Genomic DNA, 21139 nt, shown 5'->3' with positions numbered 1-21139 from the left:
GTGGAGTGTGTCTTCACGAGATGGTTCCATAAAAATTCAGTAATGTGGTCTCTTGGGTTGCTTCTGTAGGTTATTCCTGCTGGGCTATTTTTTGCCCTTGAAGTAGCTTTGTTTTTCTCCTCCCTTTGGGCTAAGATTGTATTTAAGCAGTGCCATCCAAGCACCTCAGTAGGTAGTAGTTGGAAGGATTGAAAGTCTGGGCTGAAATCTTGGCTGTAGTTTGTAGTGGATAAGTACCTGCCTCTGCTGTTGGTGAGGATTCAAATGGCTCAATATACTTAACACCTCTAGAACAGTGCCTGGCACATTCTTTCAGTTTGTTTCAAAAGCTTTCCCCCAAAATGTTGTCTAAAGATACCTTTAGCAGTTTTACAAAACTCCACTGAGGAAAATTTTATTGACCGAAAGGACAACTAAAGTGGGAATGGAAGAAAAGGGAGACACCAGTGGGGGAATCACTTGGCAACAAAATACACATTTTTTTTTTCCTTTTGAAGTAGGGGCTTAAACTCAGGACCCTGAGATAAAGACCTGAGCTGAGATCAAGAGTCAGAAGCTTAACAGATTAGCCACAGGGGCCGCAACAAAGGCTTTTTAGTGTAGGCTAGGTCGCTGCCAGCCGAAGTAAAACGGTGCCTGTGGGATTTATCTTAGTTTTTAAATCTGAAGTCCACTGATAAAACCCAAGCTTTCTCTTCTCAGGCAGGAGCTGTGTGATCATGCAGTCAGGAATACAGGCCAACCCCTGACCCAGGGAAGCAATAGAGATGGTATGAAAACGAGGTCCACCAATCTCCTGCAGGTTTACCATAGCCACAGCCCAGGCTAAGTCCGACAGTGGGCGTTCCCACACCTCAATGTTGTCTTCCTGAAAAGTAAGCCAAGAAAATAGGTGTGATAGCTTGGTAACTAGCAAGAAGCTGCCTTGCTGGTACTGGCATTCAGTTATTGTCAGAACTACTGAGCACTTCTAGGAAAAATTAAAATCCTACAGCATGTTTTGGAAATAAGGTAATGGTTAGCAAAAAAGGAGCCTCATTACTGATTATAATACGAAGATTAAAAGTAAATATTCTCAGCTCAGTTGGTTAAGCGACTGCCTTCGGCTCAGATGATCCTGGAGTCCCGGGATTGAGTCCCGCGTGGGCTCGCTGCACAGCGGGGAGTCTGCTCTTCTCCCTCTGACCCTCCCCCCTTCTCATGTGCTCTCTTTCTCTCTCTCTCATTCTCTCTCGCAAATAAATAAAATCTTTAAGAAAAAAAAGTAAATAGTCTCAAAAGACAAGTGCACATCCTTTTAACAGATTTAGGACCAGGACAATGGTGGTACTTGGGCATAAAGCCATTCCATCTTAAACACACAAACATTTGGATGAACTGTAAACTAGAAGGCAAAAGCATATGTTCCTAGCCAATTCCTATTTTCTCCCATAGAACATTATTTACCTTTCTAAGCCGGTACCCCTGCTTGCCCAAGGGGTCCTGGTTGATGGCAATTACATCCTTATCCTGAAGGAGGGCTTTGGCTTGAGGGCTGATCTCTCGGAGGTCATTGGACATGAGTAACGGAGCGGCCATGATAGCCCACAGGGCCATCTGAGTTACCTGCTGGTCCCAGCTGAGGCCAAAGTTACCAATCACTAACTGGGACAAAGAAGAGCAAGAATTTAAATAAAAAATGAAACATTTGGGGTGCCTGGGTGGCTAAGTTGTTAAGCGTCTGCCTTCGGCTCAGGTCATGATCCCAGGGTCCTGGGATCGAGCCCCACATTGCGCTCCCTGCTCAGTGGGAAGCCTGCTTCTCCCTCTCCCACTCCCCCTGCTTGTGTTCCCTCTCTCGCTGTGTCTCTCTCTGTCAGATAGATAAATAAAATAAACATTTTTCAAGTTGCCTAGATACAGAAGCCACTTTCTGTGGCACCCGGCTGTGAGTACTCTCATGTAAGGCCTTATTCTAGGAATTTTCCCTTCTGATTTGCCTTGAAAAATCAAATAGGAAAACAGGTCCACTGCAGGGGCTTGAACAAGGAGGGCTCAGGTTCTTACCATATCTGGGTCATTCCAGCCCCCTGGTCCTGCGACATCTACAATTCTCTTCTGGTTAGAAGATGTCCAAGCCAAGATTCTCTTTACACTTTGCCAAGAATCATAAACATCCTCAAAATTTCTCCAGTGATTGCAGTACTGTCGGATTTCTGTGTAATTGGGCTGTGAAAAGACATAACTCTTCTGTTTACTTTCTACTGACATTCTTGCAAGATGAAAACAGTCAAGTTTAAAGGAGGTACCAGTAGCCTCTTTAGTGTACAGATTAAAGGTCTCTATGAGGAGAGCTAAATCCCTATTATAATGGAATTTCATTGTAAGAAGTCTGCTTCAGAAGTAGGCCTTTTAACTTAAAACCTCTCCTTAAAATGGCTTTAACACTGTTTATGCTGGAAATTTGCCAAATGGTAACTAAGTATCGGGATTATGGAAGATTTTAATTTTTTTCACAACTTACTGTATTTTCATACTTCCCTAAAATGGACATGTATCACTAAAATGATCTCTGTAAGTAAAAATAAAAGCTGCAGAATTACATAGGATATACAAGCATAGGATAAGGCAATCTGCATCCTAGGCACATGATTTATTAATGGAACGAATACAAGTTTGTAGATAGGGAGGGAGAATATCAGAGGTTTATGATGTTGAGAAAGAAGGGAGAGTATTTTGCAGAGATTAGAGGGGAAGAACAGGGATTCATTGTATAAGTAATTATTCAACACTTACCATAAGCTAGGGATACAGTGATAAAGTCAGACAAGGTCCCTGCCCTCCTGGAGCTTACATTCTAGTGGGGAGACCGACAATAAGCCAATCAACAAATGATTCCATACAGTGCTAAGCTCTTAAGGAAATTTAGCAGATCAATGTGATAAAGAATAAACGGATAGAGGGCTGTTTTAGAGTAGAGAAGAGCTGTCTGAATATGTGGCATTTGGTTTGGGACTTCAGTGTTAAGAAGGAGCCAACCATTTAAAAATCTCGAAGGAACAATGTACCAGGCAAAAACAAAACCCAAGTGTAAAGTCCCTGAGGCAGCAGCAGGCTTGCGTGTTTGAGGGACAGAAAGAAAACCCCGTGCAGTCATGGAAAGAGTGAGGGGAGGTTGGAGGCAGGCCAGGACCAGATCAATGGAGTGTGATTTTATTCCAAATGCAATGGGAAGCCAGTGAAGCAGGGGACTGCTAGGATTTACATTTTAACGAGATCACTGCGGTGCTGCTTAGAAAATGGAGGGCAGGACCGTGGAAGCGGACCAGGCTGATGGTGCAGTCTGGGCAGAGACGATGGTGGCAGGGAAGACCAGGGTGGATGCGACCGAGATGGAAAGAAGTGGGCTGATTCAGGATGTGCTGTGTAGATAGTACTGATAGCATTGCTGGTGGATAGGCTGTGCACTGCGGAACAAAGGGAAGAATCAAAGATGACCAATTTCCCAGATTAGACTCCAATTATAGCAGTGGAGAGGGTGAGAAGTGGTTGGATCCTGAGAGAGAGGGTAGGATGAGCCTGTTAAGTAAGGCTGGACTTTGAAGGAGACCCTTTGTCTCCTTTGTTCTCAAGTTGTGAAAATCTGTCAGCAAGGCTCTGTTGGATTCTGTGCTCACTAGCTCACCTTACGAAAAGGCCACATATAAAGGGGCCACTCACAGGAATACACAATGCTTCTGCCAGTCCTGTTCAGGGCCAAGGACATACGCTTATAACCTGTATGAGAAAACAATGGGTGAAATAAGGGAAAGAAGGGAATTTCCAGCTGGCGCTGTGTATTTTAAAAAGAGGCTGCCTGGAAAGGCCGTGGTTATATCTTAAACCAGCAGCAGAGACAGGTGGCTGCTTTGTGATTAAATTGTGTTTAGTACCTCCCAGACTGCTGGGATTGTTCTCAGGAGGTAGTGTGGGATGGTGCATAGACTGAGGAAAGGCAGGAATGAAGATGCTCTTTTTTTTCTGGGACTGACATTCCAGATGCTTTCCCAAGTGCTGTTATGGAAAGTTACAATTACTATTTGTAATGAACTCGGAGCCCTCTTGAATGAAACGTGCACATTATTAGCCATGATTAGGCATGCGTGGATTTTACATGCATGCATGCATGAATGCATGGACAAACTGAAAGAAAAGAAGAGATAGGAGCTCTGGCACATTGAGAATATATTTCCAGTATCGTGACTGAGCATTTAAAATGTGAAGATGAGCTCTTTGGAATGCTCCAGTTACCCTGGCCTCCAAGTTCCTCCCTTTGCTCATGGCTAAATCATACCTTTTTCCAAATGTTCCACGCTGTCACAGTAACAACCGTCAAATTTTAGCAGATCTACTCCCCAGTCAGCAAAGGTCTTGGCATCAATGTCATAGTGTCCAAAACTCCCAGGGAAGCCTGCACAGGTTTTATTTCCAACATCTGCATAAATTCCTAGCTTCAGTCCTTTGCTATGGACCTGAAATGAGAGAAAAGGATCACCACAGTACAAGGGCAATCATGAAGTACAGAGAACCACTCTAGGCTGGGGGCACAGATAAGTATATTTCACTAGGTATCAGGGGCTTCTTTTTTCACAAACCCCCAAAATTATCCAGGTGAGTTAGCTGGGAGACAAAGTCTCCAATGCTGCTGAGTTCAAACTATATATGTAAGCTGTGATACGGAACTAAAGGGAAAGCTATCACTCTCATCTTCTTCTGATGGGATCCTAAAAGTTGCCTTTCCATGGCAATAATACAATTATTTGGACAAAGACTCTCACCATGACCGTACCTTAGGCTCCTCTGTGCCCTTTTCTCAAGTAGGCCTCACGTTTCAGCAAGAATCCTGCTAAGTCATCTCCCTACCCTTGGTATCTGATCAAGTGCCTCATCCTCTGCCCTTCATGTCTAACTCCTTGGCCTGCCTGCCTTTAGCAAGAATCCTCTTGACCTTGATGTCTCCTCTTGGTAATTTTCCATCCACTGACACCCTCAAGTCTGCTCATTGACTATAAAACCCCACCTGTCTTTGTTGTATTTGAAATTGATCTTGGCTCCTTCCCCTATTGCAGTAGTACTGAATACATCTGTCTTCATTGCCTTTAACTAGTGTCCAGCTCTATTGCTCCTTAATTTCAAGAATATATTCCTTCTATCTTCTACTTTATACTACAATTGTAATAGCTGCTCAAAGCGTATGGAAATACATGCACACATGTCGAGAACCAAGTTCCCTTTTCCTCCTAGAAAATTCAGTGGTTTCAGCAAAAGGAGAACTTCTCCAAGACGGGCCTCAAGAGCTACCGCAAAACAAGGATCTGCTGATGGAATGAAAATTCCACGTGATAAGCCTTACAATTTGATATTCAGATAATAGCAGCTATTTTATTTTCTCAGTTTTTCTGAATAAGCTTCAGTACAAAAGTGCTTACAGTCTCCTGAATGAAAGAGAATCATCTATAAACTCACATAATCAGCAAGGCGTCGGATCCCACTAGGAAAGCGTTTAGGGTCTGCCTGAAGTCTGCCTTCTGAATCTCTTTTGGGAGCCATCCAACAGTCATCAATGCAGAGGTACTCATAACCTACATCCTTCCAGCCATCTGACTCCATGAGTTCTGCCATCTGCATGAAGAGCTTCTCACTGCAAGAGAAATTCCAAAAATTGTTGCAAATCATTAAACAAATGATAAGGCATCTTGGGGTTTTGCAAGTTCTTTCAACCCAGTTACTACCCAATTCAGTAGTAACCAGTGCAAGGTAAAATGGACTGGGCCCTTTTTTTTTATTTCCCCCTGCCTGAATACTTCCACCCTAAGAACCTCAATTAGGAATGAGAAATACATGAAATTGAAAAGGTACTTAGAACTAAGAAGAAAGTTCAGTAAAGTAAGAAACTACAAAGTTACTATAATCAACAGCTTCCTTAGATATCAACAATAACCTGTTTGGAAAAAAAAGATACCATTCACAAGAGCAACCAAAAAAACAACAGAAAAACCTAAAATACCTAGAGATAAATTTAAGACATGTGCAGAATCCATAGGAATAAAACTATGATGTTCCCAAATGATTTCAGTAAATGGAGAGACGTTATTTTGCTCTGGGATAAGAAAACTCAATGTTAAAACATATCTTTATACATTTTTAAATTAGGCTCCACGCCCAGTGTGGAGCCCAACATGGGGCTTGAACTCACGACCCTGAGATCAAGACCTGAGCTGAGATCAAGAGTAGGATGCTTAATCCTACTGAGCCACCCAGGCATCTCTTATACATTTAATAAAATCCTGAACAAACCCCAAAAGAACTTTTTAAGGAACTTGGCAACATGATTCAAAAGTTCACCTGAGAGAACACATGAACATTTTACAAAAGATAAATGAAGCTGGTATAGTACCAGTAGCATTAGAATATACAAATCAATGGAATTAGAAAGTTCTGAAAGAGATCCTTCCAGCCATCTGGTACCATGGAATCTAGTATAAACATATTTTTTAAAGATTTTATTCATTTTTTGAGAGAGAGCATGTGTGTGCACACGAGTGGGGGGAGGCGAGGGGCAGATGGAGAGGGAGAAGCAGGCTCTCCACTGAGCAGGGAGCCCGATGTGGGCTCGATCCCAGGACCCCAGGACCCCAGGATCATGACCTGAGCCGAAGGCAGACGCTTAACCGACTGAGCCACCCAGGTACCCCAGGAATTTAGTATATATTAAATGTGGCATTCCTTACAGGAAAATAAAGTTCAGGTGGACTAAAGATGTAAATATTTTTTAAAGATTTTATTTATTTATTCGAGAGATAGAATGAGAAAGAGAGAGAGCGTGAGAGGGGGTAGGGTCAGAGGGAGAGCAGAGCAGGGAGCCCAATGCGGGACTCGATCCATGGACTGCAGGATCGTGACCTGAGCCGAAGGCAGTCACTTAACCAACTGAGCCACCCAGGCGTCCAAAGATTTAAATATTTTAAAAATCCATAAAAATGCTATTAGAGAATGTAGGTGACTATATTATCTTCAGGTAGATAAAAACTTTCTCAACATGATGCCAGAGCCAGAAATCATAAAAACCAACATAAGCTGGAACCACCATATTCATAATATATGACAGACCAAACACACATACACACACAACCCCAAAACCAAACCCAGAACATTTCAGCTAAAAAATAATTAAGTGGAAATAAAAACACCAGATTGGCAAAGTTTCAAAAGAATGACAAAAATGCAGTGTTGGCCAGGGTGTGGGGAAATAGACATTCTCATACACTATTCTTGGGGATGTGCATTTGTAAAACTTTTGGGGAGGATAGTTTGATATGTAACAAAATAGTTTGATATGTAACATACCTTTGGATCCAATAATTACACTTCTAAGGAAAGAATCTTACGATGTACAAGGATGGTTAACACAGCTTCACAATAATAAAAAAAATTGAAAAGCCTGAATAGCTATCAACAGGAGATTGCTTAAATAAATTATATACATATAATTTGCATTTGTGAAGCACTTATTCTGTGCCAGGGAAACTTTATTTTCATTATACTCTACCATCTACATTTTTTGCAATGATCATGCATTAGTTTTATTATCAGATATAAAAATAAGCCAACAACTACTTAGGGGAAAAAAAAAAAGGAAAAGACAAAAAGAAATATGTGATGGGAACTACATTCAGCATCCCAGCATTAAGCTTCCATAGCTTTGAACTGTGTCTGTGAGCATCTGTGATTTATCTCCATTTATTTTGTGCATCAAAGCCAAGAGAGGCTATTTTTGGGGTCTGGGAATGCTCAAAAATTTTTCCATATAAATTAATGGTAATTGCTTCTTCACTTTAAGCCATTCCCACTTATGGAACACTCAACTTTTGGACAGCAGGGGAAACCTTTATAAAGTTCCTCCAGGTCAACCAGATTCTAGCCAGATGCCACACTCAAGGGCGAGGGGGTGGGGATATCTGAGACTCCCTGGTTCCTCTAAACTCCCTCCAGTTACAGCCAAGGAACCCCTGACCCCAAAAGCAGAAGAGCACGTGTCTTAGTCCTCTGTCTCTCCTACTCACCCCGGCTGTGGTCACTACCAGTGCCTGGCAGACAGAGGCAGGACAAGCAGTTCCCAAGAAGGGTCTGAACAGAACTGGATGGTGAATGGATCAAGTCCCTAGTTGGGTGATGCGGCGGAGAGACGGAGAAGCAGGGGTTGCTGACCCGACTCCTACCGCAGGAGGGGTCACGCCAGACAAAGTTTAGGGCTAGTTCCCCACCAGGGTAGTTTGCTGGGGATAAAAAAGCAGCAGCAGTAGGGGAGCCCTCCCTCTGCGACCCTCCATCTCCCCCCAAAGAGAGACAGACAAACGCACGGGAAGGCGAACGCAAGGGGGTACTCATTATCTCTCATACCTGATACAGGAATCCGGCTCTTCTTGGCAGTCAACATTGCACATGAAGCGCTCCCAGTGCAGCCAGCCCATCGTAGGGGTCATCGCCAAGCCATTGTTCAGGGCCCTGGCCCCAGGGAAGCTCCAGAGAACCAGGGCCAGGAAGCGAAGTGCCAGCAGGAAGCCCGGCAGCTGCACTTCGCCTTTCAGCTTCATCGCCACCTTAATGCAGTACAAATTTCCACCGGTGAAGTGGGCTTTTAAGTTTAACTTTAGAGGCGGACCAATCACCGGTGAGCTATTAAATAATGACGTTATTGTTTCTGAGGCAACTGGGACGGTTATCCCCAGAGGTGGACCAATGATCACTCACGTCAAACGCACCGCAACCAATCACACTCTTCCTTTCTTGATATTGGCCCGCCCTGCTTCCATACCAGAAGGAAGTGCGGCGCTTTAGAGATCCCGAGTCTAAGCCGGGAGCTGCTCACGTGACCGAGATCTCACATGACGTAGGCGATCACGTGATCAGTCGCTTACGTGAGCAGAAGTAGTTCTGGTCGTCGTCTACCGTCTCGCTATAGCCGTTTGAGGGAAGAAGGAGGAAAATTATCCGGTATCGTTAGAGGTTGGTGTGTGGGTGGGAACTGGGGACCCGAGGGTGGTGATGATGAAGACCAAAGCAGGATCCGCGGGCCGCCTCCGCCTTTTTCGTTCCCCGCTTTCCCCTCCCCCGCTCCCCCTCCCCCCCCCCATCTCAGTGCCGGGAAGCCGCCTTTGCTGCGCCTGGTGGGGAAATGGTGGACGTTCGTGACTGTGTGTGTGTTTTTGTATGTCTGTCTGTCTGGGCGGGTCTCAGGGGACCCTTAAGAGAAACTCTAAGGTGAAAACGCTTGAAAACCACGTCCCTGGATTAGGAAAAACAAATATTGAGCCCAGTGGCCGGAGTGCTGTTCCATTCAGGCACTTAGTCCCCACTGATTGTCTGTCTGTAGGGGGAGGCACCAAGTGAATTTTATCTGTAGAGTCACTTCTAGGCAAATGCTGCGTGCCTGACAGAGGCGCTCAATAAATGTTTTTACTGAATTGGATATTTAAATAACGTTTATTTTTGTACTTATAATAGTCTACATGTTCAGTTTTGAACATTCAAAAAATAACAGTATACTATAAATTTAAAAAAATACACGTAATTCATCATCGGGAGGTAGCTACTCAGCATTTTGGTGTATAAAAAGTATGTGTATAACACACATATAAATACACAATTTCTTAACCCACAAATGGAATCCTGGTTCCTACTTCAGCAACTTAGTCTTGGTGGCCTTCCCGGGAGATAGAGTAATGAAGCAGAATCTCCCTGCCACTACAGAGGTGATGTTAATTTCTAAAGTGCTGCAGTGACATGAAATGGGATTGGTCATCCAAGAGATAAGGCATGCAAAAAACCAGTCGGTAAATCTGTCACTCAAACCTGAAGATGGTTTATAGGGAGACTGTTATTTGCAGATGCAATGTGCCAGGCATATAATAGGCAATTAATAAATGTTGAATCCTCAGTGTAGTTTTATGGCAGTTATTAAACTTTGTACTTTCTTTCCAAGAGGCCCAGTGTTTCCAGACCATGTCAGACAAGCCATGCACATATACAGAATTAGAAAACTCTATAAAAGCAAACATTTAAATTTATTTTTTGCTGAAATAAAATTAATCTGCACAGAAAATTAAGAATGCACAAGAAATTGAAAAAATAACATTGAAAAAGCCAGAAACCTGCCACTTAGAGCAATCACTATTAACATTTGCCGCACTCCCCATGTATATATATTTTTCTAACATTTTGTTCCAATGACTGATTTTTAAAAATTAAAACTATAAAGAAGTATATTGGGTAAAGAGTGAAAATCTATCTCACCCTACCTTCCAGTTCCTGTTTTCTCAGAACACAAATTTGTATTATGTGCTTTCAGATCGTCGTTTATGCATTTACATACATATATACCTGCATGCTTATATTTTAAAATAAGTAGGATCATACTATGCATATTTTATTTAATACATTTTGGAAATCTTCCTAGGTCAGGGCAGATCTTTTTTCTTAACAGCCGCGTAGGATTCCATTTTAAGGATAAAGTATATTGTAATTCATTCAGCCATTCCCCTATTGATGAATAGTTAGGTTTCTAATTTTCAGCCCTTACTAGCAGTGCAATAACAGTGAACATTTGTGAGTATTTCTGTTGACCAGGTTCCTGGAAGGAATTATAGTAGATTCAAAGGATATGTGAACATATATGTGTTTTTTTTACACGGTTGAGATTATAAAGCAGCCGTGATCTTGGTTCGTAAGATTATAGCATATGTAGTTCCTCATGTTATTAAATATTTGTATAATTTTAAAATTAAGTGTGTGATATTCTTTCTTAATAAAATACCTTCTGAAGAATATATAGCTCTATAAATCTTTGAATTTCAGGTCATCTCCTTAGGGCATATAATCTGAAATGGATTTACTGTATCAAAAACTGTGATACATGTTTCCAAATTGCTTTCCAGAAATACTGTATCTACTTTCACTCCTCTAGGAGTGTTCAAGAACCCTGAATATTAGCATTGGCTTATCCTCCCTGTTTAATTTTTCACTGTCTTGGTGGGTGAAAAATGTTGATTAACTCTGGCTTTAACTTGGATTTCTGATGATTGATGAGGTTTTAACATTTCCCAGACAACTCTCCTGTATCCTCCCTCACATCTGTTTTCCCCCAGTATTTAATCTGTTATCAAGTCCCGCAGAATCCACCGCTTTGAATGCGTAGATCGCATCTTTCCTTTCTTTTTTCTTTTTTCTTTTATATTTTTTAAGATTTTGTTTATTTGAGAGAGAGCGCGCGCACAAGCGGGGGGAGGGACAGAGGGAGAAGCAGACTCCCCACAAAGCAGAGAGTGGGGTTCCATCCCAGGACCCTGAGATCCTGACCTAAGCCAAAGGCAGCCACTTAACCCACTGAGCCACCCAGGCGCTCTCCTTTGTTTTTTTAAAAACTACTGTTGCCTTGGGGCGCTTGGGTGGCTCAGTTGGTTAAGCCTCTGCCTTCGGGTCATGGTTCCAGGGTCCTCGCTCAGCGGGAAGCCTGCTTCTCCTCCCTCTGCCTGCCGCTCCCTTTGCTTGTGCCCGCTCCCCTTGCTTGTGCCCGCTCCCCTTGCTTGTGCTCGCGCGCATGCTCTGTCTCTCAAATAAGATCTTTAAAAAAACAAACAAAAAAACTGCTGTTGCCTTAGGTGAATCCCTTATGCCTGCCTCATAGTGACTGGGTTTCTAGCTGATCTTGCTGGTGTCATACCAACCCCCTCTGTTTGAGTTCCACACTGTTGCCAGGGTGATCTATTATTTGAAAGGGCTCTGATTACATCACTTCCCTCCCCTCACTCCCCTGCCCACTTCCCTCTCCTCACTCCTTCACCCACTCCCCTACCCTCACTTCCCTACCCCAAACCCTTAGAAGGCCCTTAGTGTTTGTCTATCAAGTAAGGTCTTTGGGATCTTATGTCTACCTTGCCAGCCTTATCTCTCGCCGAGCCTCGTCCTATTTTATGCTCCATCCGTAATTTTTAAAATTTACTTGTGGATCCTTGAACTGGTGAGTCTGTTTTATTTAACAATTCTGTGCCAACTGTTAGAATTGACCAACTAGTCCCTGTTTTATACCACCTTTTCACCCTGGCCAGAATTTTGTCATAGCAGGGATACTGTTTATTTGCCCTTTTGTCTTAATTAGTAAAGATGTATAATGCCCCTGTAGGACCATAAACCCTTTCTGGGCTTATTGATCCTTGTATCCCAAAGCCAAGTCCTGTACTTGGCAGCTGAAAAATATAAAAGGAATGTGTGAATTTTTTCCATTTATCTCTTAGGCCTTAATATTTCCCTGATTTTATTAATTGGCATGAGTTCTTTATATAATAAGGATATTAATGTATTGGTGTAAGTATCTTATCAAGTGTACTGTTTGTCTTTTAATTCTGTTTAATCTTACCTTTGATGTAATGAAGTTTTTCATTTTTATGTAATCAGGGATAGCCATCTTATATTCACATCTTCCAGTGATTTTGTTGCTGTTAATTTTTTATGCCTTTTATGTTCTGTAATGTTAATACACGTTCAGGGTAGAAAACTTAGAACATACAGAAATGTCCAAAGAAAATATTCCTTTAATCAAGAAGTTCCCATAATCCTACTGCCCAGAAATAACCACTGTTAATGGTATCCAACACGTAATAGGTATTGAGTAAAATATTCGTTGGGTGAACGAATTAAAAATTTGGTGTAGTCTTTTTATTTATATGAATATTTTAGAAAAAAGCTATCCATGTGAGTTTTATATTATTAGTTTGCTTTTTTTCTCTTACTGTATCGTGAACTTTTTTCCATGACAGTAGTCTTCTAATTTTTTTCAGCTACACTGAGATCGCATCGAGCCAAGCTTGCCACCAAGAGCCCAACAGTCACCATGATGCTGAGCACAGAAGGCAGGGAGGGGTTCGTGGTGAAGGTCAGGGGCCTACCCTGGTCCTGCTCAGCTGATGAAGTGATGCGCTTCTTTTCCGATTGTAAAATCCAAAATGGCACATCAGGTATCCGTTTCATCTACACCAGAGAAGGCAGACCAAGTGGTGAAGCGTTTGTCGAACTTGAATCCGAAGATGAAGTGAAATTGGCTTTGAAGAAGGACAGAGAAACCATGGGACACAGATACGTTGAAGTTTTCAAGTCCAACAGTGTTGAAATGGACTGGGTGTTGAAGCATACAGGTCCGAATAGTCCCGACACCGCCAATGATGGTTTCGTCCGGCTTCGAGGACTCCCATTTGGCTGTAGCAAGGAAGAGATTGTTCAGTTCTTTTCTGGGTTGGAAATTGTGCCAAATGGGATGACGCTGCCGGTGGACTTTCAGGGGCGGAGCACAGGGGAGGCGTTTGTGCAGTTTGCTTCCCAGGAGATAGCTGAGAAGGCCTTAAAGAAACACAAGGAAAGAATAGGGCACAGGTACATTGAGATCTTCAAGAGTAGCCGAGCTGAAGTCCGAACCCACTACGACCCCCCTCGAAAGCTCATGGCCATGCAGCGGCCAGGTCCCTATGATAGGCCGGGGGCTGGCAGAGGGTATAATAGCATTGGCAGAGGGGCAGGGTTTGAAAGGATGAGGCGTGGTGCCTACGGTGGAGGGTACGGAGGCTATGACGACTATGGTGGCTATAATGATGGGTATGGCTTTGGGTCGGATAGATTCGGAAGAGACCTCAATTACTGTTTTTCGGGAATGTCTGATCATAGGTATGGAGATGGTGGGTCCAGTTTCCAGAGCACCACAGGGCACTGTGTACACATGAGGGGATTACCTTACAGAGCCACTGAGAATGATATTTACAATTTTTTCTCACCTCTTAACCCCATGAGAGTGCACATTGAAATCGGACCTGATGGCCGAGTTACTGGTGAGGCAGATGTTGAATTTGCTACCCATGAAGATGCCGTGGCAGCAATGGCAAAAGACAAAGCTAATATGCAACACAGATATGTGGAGCTCTTCTTGAATTCTACTGCAGGAACAAGTGGGGGTGCATATGATCACAGCTATGTAGAACTCTTTTTGAATTCTACAGCAGGGGCAAGTGGCGGTGCTTATGGTAGTCAAATGATGGGAGGGATGGGCTTATCCAACCAGTCTAGTTATGGGGGTCCTGCTAGTCAGCAGCTGAGTGGTGGCTACGGAGGTGGTTACGGTGGTCAGAGCAGTATGAGTGGATACGACCAAGTTCTGCAGGAAAACTCCAGTGACTATCAGTCAAACCTCGCTTAGGTGAAGGAACACTAAACACCTATTACAGAAATAAAAGCCCTGCATTTAATGGGGATTGTAGAATGAGAGTGATGTTTAGTATACCCAGTATGATTGGTAAATGGGAAATATCATTGATTCTGATCACTCTTGGTCAGCTTTCTCTTTCTTTTTCTTTCTTTCTTTTCTTTCTTTCCTTTTTTTTTAAGAAAACAAAAATTAAGTTTAACAGTTTTGCATTACAGGCTTGTGATTCATGCTTACTGTAAAGTGGAAGTCAAGGTTTTACAACTTCAAGCTCAGTAATTTCAAACACTGAAACATTCATCTAGGGTATAATAACAACATTCAGTATTGACCATAACTGTTAAAACAATTTTAAGCTTTCCTCAAGTTAGTTACGTTGTAGGAGTGTACCTAAGCAGTAAGCATATTTAGGTTAAAGCAGTTTCACTTATGTTAAATGTTGCTCTTATACCACGATACATTGAAAACTTTGGATGCATGTTGAGAAACATGCTTTTCTGTAAAACTCAAATATAGGAGCTGTGTCTACGATTCAAAGTGAAAACATTTGGCATGTTTGTTAATTCTAGCTTTTTGGTTTAATATCCTGTAAGGCACGTGAGTGTACACTTTTACTTTTTTTTTTTTTTTTTTTAAGATCTGGGACAATTTTGAGATGTAATATCAATACCTTAGGAGTTTGGTCATGTCGTTTGTATGAGATTCTGAGGCTTTGATTTAAATCTTTCCTTGTATTGTGATTTCCATTAGATGTATTGTACTAAGTGAAACTTGTTAAATAAATCTTCCTTTTAAAAACTGGAAAAATAATCTTGTACAGCGTGATTATTTTAATGTTCTATCATATGAACCATTTCTTTTTTTGTTGTTATGTTCAATTAGCCAACATACAGTACCTCATTAGTTTTTGATGTAGTGTCCAATGATTCATTAGTTGCCTATAACACCCAGTGCTCCTCACAGCATGTGCCCTCCTTAATACCCATCACCCAGATACCGCGTCCTCCCACCCCCCTCCCTTCTGTAACCCTCAGTTTGTTTCCCGGAGTCCAGAATCTCTCATGGTTTGTCTTCCTCTCTGATTTCCTCCCATTCATATGAACCATTTTTTTAAAAGATTTTATTTATTTATTTGCGAGAGAGAGCGCACGTGAGCGCACAAGCGGGGGGAGCAGCAGGCAGAGGAAGAAGCAGACTCCCAGCTGAGCAGGGACACTGACATAGAACTCAATCCCAGGACCCGGGATCACGACCAAGCTGAAGGCAGACGCTTAACAGACTGAGCCACCCAGGCATACAGAAACATTTCTTTGATACAAGTCCTCTGCCCTTGAAATTTAAATTGTTTTTTTTTAAATTTTCATAAGCATTTAAAAAATTTTTAAAAGCACAAAAAGTATCTTTATACATACATTTTTGCATATATCAATTATTTCTAAACTATATGCCTAGGAGTGGAATTGCTGAGTCAAAGGTACACACATTTTTAAGGCTTTTGATTTGCAGTATCAGAAAGATTATGGTACTTTGTGTTAGCACCAGGAGTATATGCCCCCCACCCCAGCCTCCTCAGTGATGCATATTATTCTTGATCGTGGCTAATTTGTTAGTTGAAAAATGGTATCCTATTGTTATTTTAATTTCTGCTTAACTGATACTGAGGTGGAGTATTTTTCTCAACTCATCTCCATGTCCACAGGACTATTGAGCTACTCAGGAGACTAGACTTTTATCAAGACAGCATTCTCCAAAAGCCCAGAAGTAAAAGCAAATAAATCCCCTTCCTTTGATTTAATCATAAATGGAAGATCTAAGGGACCTTTATATGTTTTTAAAAAGAAGGAAGCCTATGTTATTATACAAATAATTCAGTCTCCTCTGTGCATTTATTAGTAGAGTCTCAACACACTTTAAGGTTTTTCAGGGTGGTTAGAGCTTGTTCTTCACCATTGGTTCTCAAACTTCAGCGTGCCCCAGTATTATCTGCAGGGCTCGTAAAAACATTGATTACTGGGCCTCACTCCTAGAGTTTCTGAAATTTGGTAATTCTGGGTTTGTGTTTAAGAATGTGCTGCTGCAGGGCGCCTGGGTGGCTCAGTCGTTAAGTGTCTGCCTTCAGCTCAGGTCATGATCCCGTGGTCCTGGGATCGAGCCCCGCATGGGGCTCCCTGCTCAGTTGGGAGTCTGCTTCTCCCTCTCCCACTCCCCCTGCTCGTGTTCCCTCTCTTGCTGTGTCTCTCTCTGTCAAATAAATAAAATCTTAAAAAAAAAAATCTGCTGAGGCTCTTGGTCTCAATGACCCCATTTTGTGACCCATCCCTCTCTAATGGCTAAAGGCCCAGAACGGCAGCTTTAAGAAGCAGCTTGCTCCGTGATTCCTGATCGCCTCCCCTACATTCCCGTAACAATTTAAACTTTCTGTTAAAGTACAGATTGCATATGATTGTTTACAATATCTTGCACCTCCCACAAGGACTTCAAACACCTGTGACGCCAGGGGTTATCTTACATTTCTGCATATGTAGTTGCGGTTAACAATTACACCTCTCAATGACCTTCAGGCCTGGATGCCCTCGGGTCACCCCCAGCTGCACCTGAACTTCAGGTCGGTTTTGTGGCTCTCCTGACCAGCTGGGAAATGGATTGTTATCTTTGGCTCTGCTTATAGCTTGGGGCCCAGAGAAATGCTCTGAGAGGGGAAGCAAATACCAAATTGGTATTACCTGATTCAATTTTATTCAAGGATACTTTTTATTGAGTATCATTTCTAGTAAATCATTCACACTGAGGGTACAGTGAGAGGTGATTTGAGATTCTTTAATGACTTCTAATTTCTGTCACAGCTGCCAGGGGAGCAAGAAATCCATTTTGGCTCATGCCATACCGAGCCAGTCATTACCTTGCCCTCCCAAGCTCCTTCAGGAAGCCTTTCTCAGGGAGTTCACAAGTAGGTGTTTTTCCTTTCACCGCAGCTCAGTTAATTTTCCAGAACGTTCTCTAAGTATGAGCACAGATTCTCCACTTAGCCACTAGATGTCACCAAATGCCAGGAAAGGATTGGCTGAGCTCTGTGCTCAAAGGTGTTTGCAGCCTCTTGCTGGATAAGAAAACTCCCACGTATTTAGGGAAGCGGTCAAAAGAGAGAGACCTTGGAGGTCAGCAGTCAGCACTAGAGGTGTGGAAAGGGACAGAAGTACCTGTCAGGAGAGCAGCACAGATGCACACACACACACACACACACACACACACCTCTAACTCTTTCAAATCTAACACCCGAACACTACCCAGGAGAGTTTGCTGGGAGGTAAAGTGGGAAACCCACCCATAGCTCCCCAACCACCAAGCCAGGGGATTCATTCTAGACTGCACCTGTGAGCTACCTGGCAGGCCCAGGCTGAAAGTTTGCAGCCACAACAATCATGGCCTAAGGGGGTCTCCGCTGAGGGCTGATGCCCGTGGTTTTCAGAGTGTGCTTCCTGGACCGGCAGCCTGACCTGGAGCTTGTTAGAAATGCAAAGTCTCAGGTCCCTCCTAGGCTGACTGAATCAGAAACTCTGGGGGGCGAGGCCCCATATCTGCATTTTAACACGCCCCGCAGGTGATGCTGACGCACAAAACCATTGGCTAGTGTAGGCATCCTGTTATTCACTCATTCGTTTCTGTCTGCATTCATTCATCCAACCCTAAAGGAGGTCCCTAAACCAGAGACAATCTTATCTGTAAGCATGGCCCCGCTTCTGTGTCCTCCCCTCCCAAACTGGTATGAAAATGCATCGCAAATTCACTTACAAATCAAGGTTCTTTCTCCTCAGGGAGAATTCCCAAGTTGTCAGCAAAAAGGAATATTTCTCCACGATGGGCCTCGAGGGCTGTTGCAAGAACAGATTGCCGCGCGGATGAAATCAAATTCTGCTCACTGCCCCTGACGCTTAGCTGGGAGTGTCACAAGGGCCATTTCACAACCTGCTCTCACAGTGACCAAAATTCAGTCTTGTGAATGCAGAGCAGTCATGTCAGTGGGGTCACCAGGTTAGCTGGGTCCACGGCCCCATGCAAAGGGTTAGCTTGTGCTTGGTGCCTGTCTGTGGGAGGCCTCCCCCCGCCCCCGCTGGCAGTGATCTGCACGGCAGATGCCCAGAACACACTTCCCACCAGCTGTCAGTCACCAGCTGCTGAAAAGAGAATGTTAGCCTTCTGAAAAAAGAGATGGGTCCTGAGAGACAACATCTGAGAATCACTGTGATTTAGTCAGTAATTATTTTTGAACCATTTACGTATCCTGAACTATGAGGTGTTGGAACAGGTACTACCAGGAATCCTAGTCGCCGGGCTGTCATTGGCCCTACCTCCCTAATGACAGGACTTTGTTTCTGGGCTGACATCATTGCATCTGGCTCCATTCTCCCTCAGGATGAATTTCCTTTTGCTCAGACCTCCCTATCCCCACTATGACCTGGAATAGTCTTGTGGCAGGGCCTCCCCACCGGTTCTTCGGCTGTGCCTTGTCTCAAGGAGCGGACATAGTTGAATCCTTTCCTGGAGGCTCCTGAGCCTCTACTACGAGTAGACTTTCACTGGGTCCATTTCATCACCAACAGCCACAAACAGCCTCCTAGATCCTCCCCCCCCCAACTATATACAAATCATGAGTACCTTCCAAGGAGTCTCCTCAGCCCACACACAAGTGGACTTGTGCAAGTCTTTTCTGCAATCTTTCAAATCTGCCCAGTTCCAGTAGGTTCCCGAGTATGGACATAGGAGTCAGCCCCTGCAGATGAGCTAGATCCATGCTGCAAAGCAGGTTTCTGACTTCTGCCGTGCTGAAAAGTTGGTAAATTCAGCAACTGAATGACTCCCTGGGTATCAGACTGTCGGCCTGCCTTGGGCCATGCCCGCCCCCCTGTGTAATTTTGTCACCCCTGGGCACATCCCAACCACCCTGCTTGGTCCTGACTGCAGGGGGCCTGCCTAAAGTTTGTGCAACTCAGGGATGGGAGAAGGCATATGTTCTAAGAGTACACAGGGTCTGGTTCAAACCTGACCATAAGGCAGGTTTACCTAAGGTACATGAAGGACAGAAGAGAGCCAAGTTAAGCTGAAATCCATATTGGGGCAAGTAGGGTTCCTCAGGTACTAGTGGAGGCCCTGGAGAGCAGAACCATGGCTATTGCAATCCGTTAGACCAGAATCCATTTTAGAATGAAATACCTAGTGCTTAGCAATCAGACAGGTAAAGGTCAGCATCCTGCTTCAATCTTTTATTTGCTCTGTGACTTTGGACACGAAACCCTATTTGAGTTTGTTTCCTCACCTGTGACGTGGAGGTAGTAATGATGTTGCTGTATGATATTGTTACAGTTTGTGATTTGCTACACGCAGCAAGCCGGAACAGTAGCTGTCACCTGTGAAGTCAATTCCGACGTTCATCCACCTGCAGTCGATCCATCTGCAAGGCTGCCGCCGTGTCTGTGAGAGCACTGGCACCCCCAGACTTGCCAGGTGCCGGTTTGGATGCAGTTTCCTACATCCATAAACCTTTGGACTTGTACCTGGATTTAGAGAGGTAAGGAAGGGATCAGGAAGGAAAGGCAGGCGTGACTTTGCAGACAGAAAGAAGAGGATCAACACAGGGCAGGAGCAAGGCAGGGACACCTCCGAGCCCACTGAGACCCACGATCCCTTACTGAATGGAGGAAGAGATGGCTTGGAGGCCCGTAGGACAGTGACCACAGTCCAGCTGCACCTGTCTCTGGCCGTGCACAGCTGCAAGACAGCATAGTGTCCAGCTTTCATTTTACCACAGCAAAGAACCTCTGCGGAGGTTCTAAGCCACCATATCCACAGAGAGCAGCACTGGAAGAATGTTCTGGAGATCACTCCACCTTCCCAAGATTTTATGTGAGAGACCAGAGAGATCTCTACATTATGGGCATTTTCTGTCATATTCCTTTTTTTAATGTTTTTTAAGGATTTTATTTAGTTACTTGAGAGGTAGAGAGAGAGCACAGAGGGAGAGTGAGAGGGAGAAACAGACTCCCCACTGAGCAGGGAACCCCACCACGGGGCTCGATCCCAGGACCCCAGGATCACGACCTGAGCTGAAGGCAGATGCTTAACCGACTGAGCCACCCAGGCGCCCCTTCTGTCATATTCCTGAAAGTCATTTCCCAAAAGGCCTCAGCACAGAGAAACCCCGATTCAATGCTCAGGATGGGAGGCAGGGTTGTGTTTGGACTCCTGCAGGGAGCCTGGCTCAAGGTTTACATGGGAGAAAGGTTGGGGACTCCTGAATATGCTGCCCTTTGTGAAGCAGAAGGCCTCCAGTGGTCATGGATCAGAGGTACCAAGACCCTGCTTCCTTGCAATCTCCTGCGTGAGGATGTATGTGCTCACCCAGAGACTGAGCCCAGGAGTCACCTCCATTCATTTATGACCACATACTGAGTGACTGGTGTGTATCAGGCAGGGTGACAATGCTGATGTGAACAATGAGGTTGCTTTGCCTGACTGTATTAGTTTCCTGAGGCTGCTGTAACAAGTTGTCACCAACTTGGTGGCTTAGAACAGAAGCTTATTCATTCTCACATAATTCTGGAGGCCAGACATTCAACATCAGTTTCACGGAGCCAAGACCAAGATGTTGGCAGAACTATACCCAATCCAGAGGCTCTAGGGAGGAATCTATTCTTTGCTTCTTCTCAGCTTCTGGTGGCTGTCAGCATTGTTTGGTTTGTGGCCAGGTTGCTCTCATTTCTGTTTCCGTGGTCACCTTGTGTCTTCTCCTCCTCCTCCTCCCCCTCCTCCTCTTTCTTCTTCTTCTTCTTCTTCTTCTTTCTTCTTCTTCTTCTTCTTCTTCTTCTTCTTCTTCTTCTTCTTCTT

General features: G+C 43.8%; 2 protein-coding genes across 4 annotated transcripts; one reads left to right on the top strand and one right to left on the bottom strand.

Annotated features, from left to right (window-relative positions):
• Positions 1-367: 367 nt before the first annotated feature.
• GLA (galactosidase alpha) lies at positions 368-8666 on the bottom strand. Its single transcript, XM_021695972.1, has 7 exons — positions 8419-8666; positions 5485-5659; positions 4313-4490; positions 3665-3756; positions 2047-2208; positions 1447-1644; positions 368-868 (listed from the first exon to the last, which is right to left on the bottom strand). The coding sequence occupies exons 1-7, from the start codon at positions 8610-8612 to the stop codon at positions 605-607; spliced, it is 1263 nt and encodes a 420-aa protein (XP_021551647.1). The 5' UTR covers positions 8613-8666; the 3' UTR covers positions 368-604.
• A 259-nt stretch (positions 8667-8925) lies between these two features.
• On the top strand, positions 8926-15063 carry HNRNPH2 (heterogeneous nuclear ribonucleoprotein H2). 3 transcript variants are annotated; one of them, XM_044911991.1, is made up of 3 exons: positions 8942-9024; positions 12852-14006; positions 14058-15063. In XM_044911991.1, the coding sequence occupies exons 2-3, from the start codon at positions 12905-12907 to the stop codon at positions 14252-14254; spliced, it is 1299 nt and encodes a 432-aa protein (XP_044767926.1). In that variant the 5' UTR covers positions 8942-9024; positions 12852-12904; the 3' UTR covers positions 14255-15063. The 3 variants fall into 3 exon arrangements, with proteins under 3 accessions (XP_021551732.1, XP_021551806.1, XP_044767926.1); XM_021696057.2 differs by having other exon boundaries at positions 8926-9024; positions 12852-15063; XM_021696131.2 differs by having other exon boundaries at positions 8933-9012; positions 12852-15063.
• The last annotated feature ends 6076 nt before the right edge of the window (positions 15064-21139 follow it).

The sequence above is a fragment of the Neomonachus schauinslandi genome, chromosome X (genome assembly GCF_002201575.2).
Source record: "Neomonachus schauinslandi chromosome X, ASM220157v2, whole genome shotgun sequence".
Lineage (NCBI taxonomy): Eukaryota > Metazoa > Chordata > Mammalia > Carnivora > Phocidae > Neomonachus > Neomonachus schauinslandi.
The sequence above is the reverse complement of the archived record's forward strand: the minus strand, read 5'-3'. Positions and strand labels throughout refer to the sequence as shown.

Coding starts and splice junctions, on each gene's coding strand:
- GLA (XM_021695972.1), bottom strand. CDS start 8,612: ATGAAGCTGAAAGGCGAAGTGCAGCTGCCGGGCTTCCTGCTGGCACTT. Junction 4,491..5,484: donor TCCGACGCCTTGCTGATTAT/GTGAGTTTATAG, acceptor CTCTCATTTCAG/GTCCATAGCAAAGGACTGAA. Junction 1,645..2,046: donor GCTGGAATGACCCAGATATG/GTAAGAACCTGA, acceptor TCTTTGTCCCAG/TTAGTGATTGGTAACTTTGG.
- HNRNPH2 (XM_021696057.2), top strand. CDS start 12,905: ATGATGCTGAGCACAGAAGGCAGGGAGGGGTTCGTGGTGAAGGTCAGG.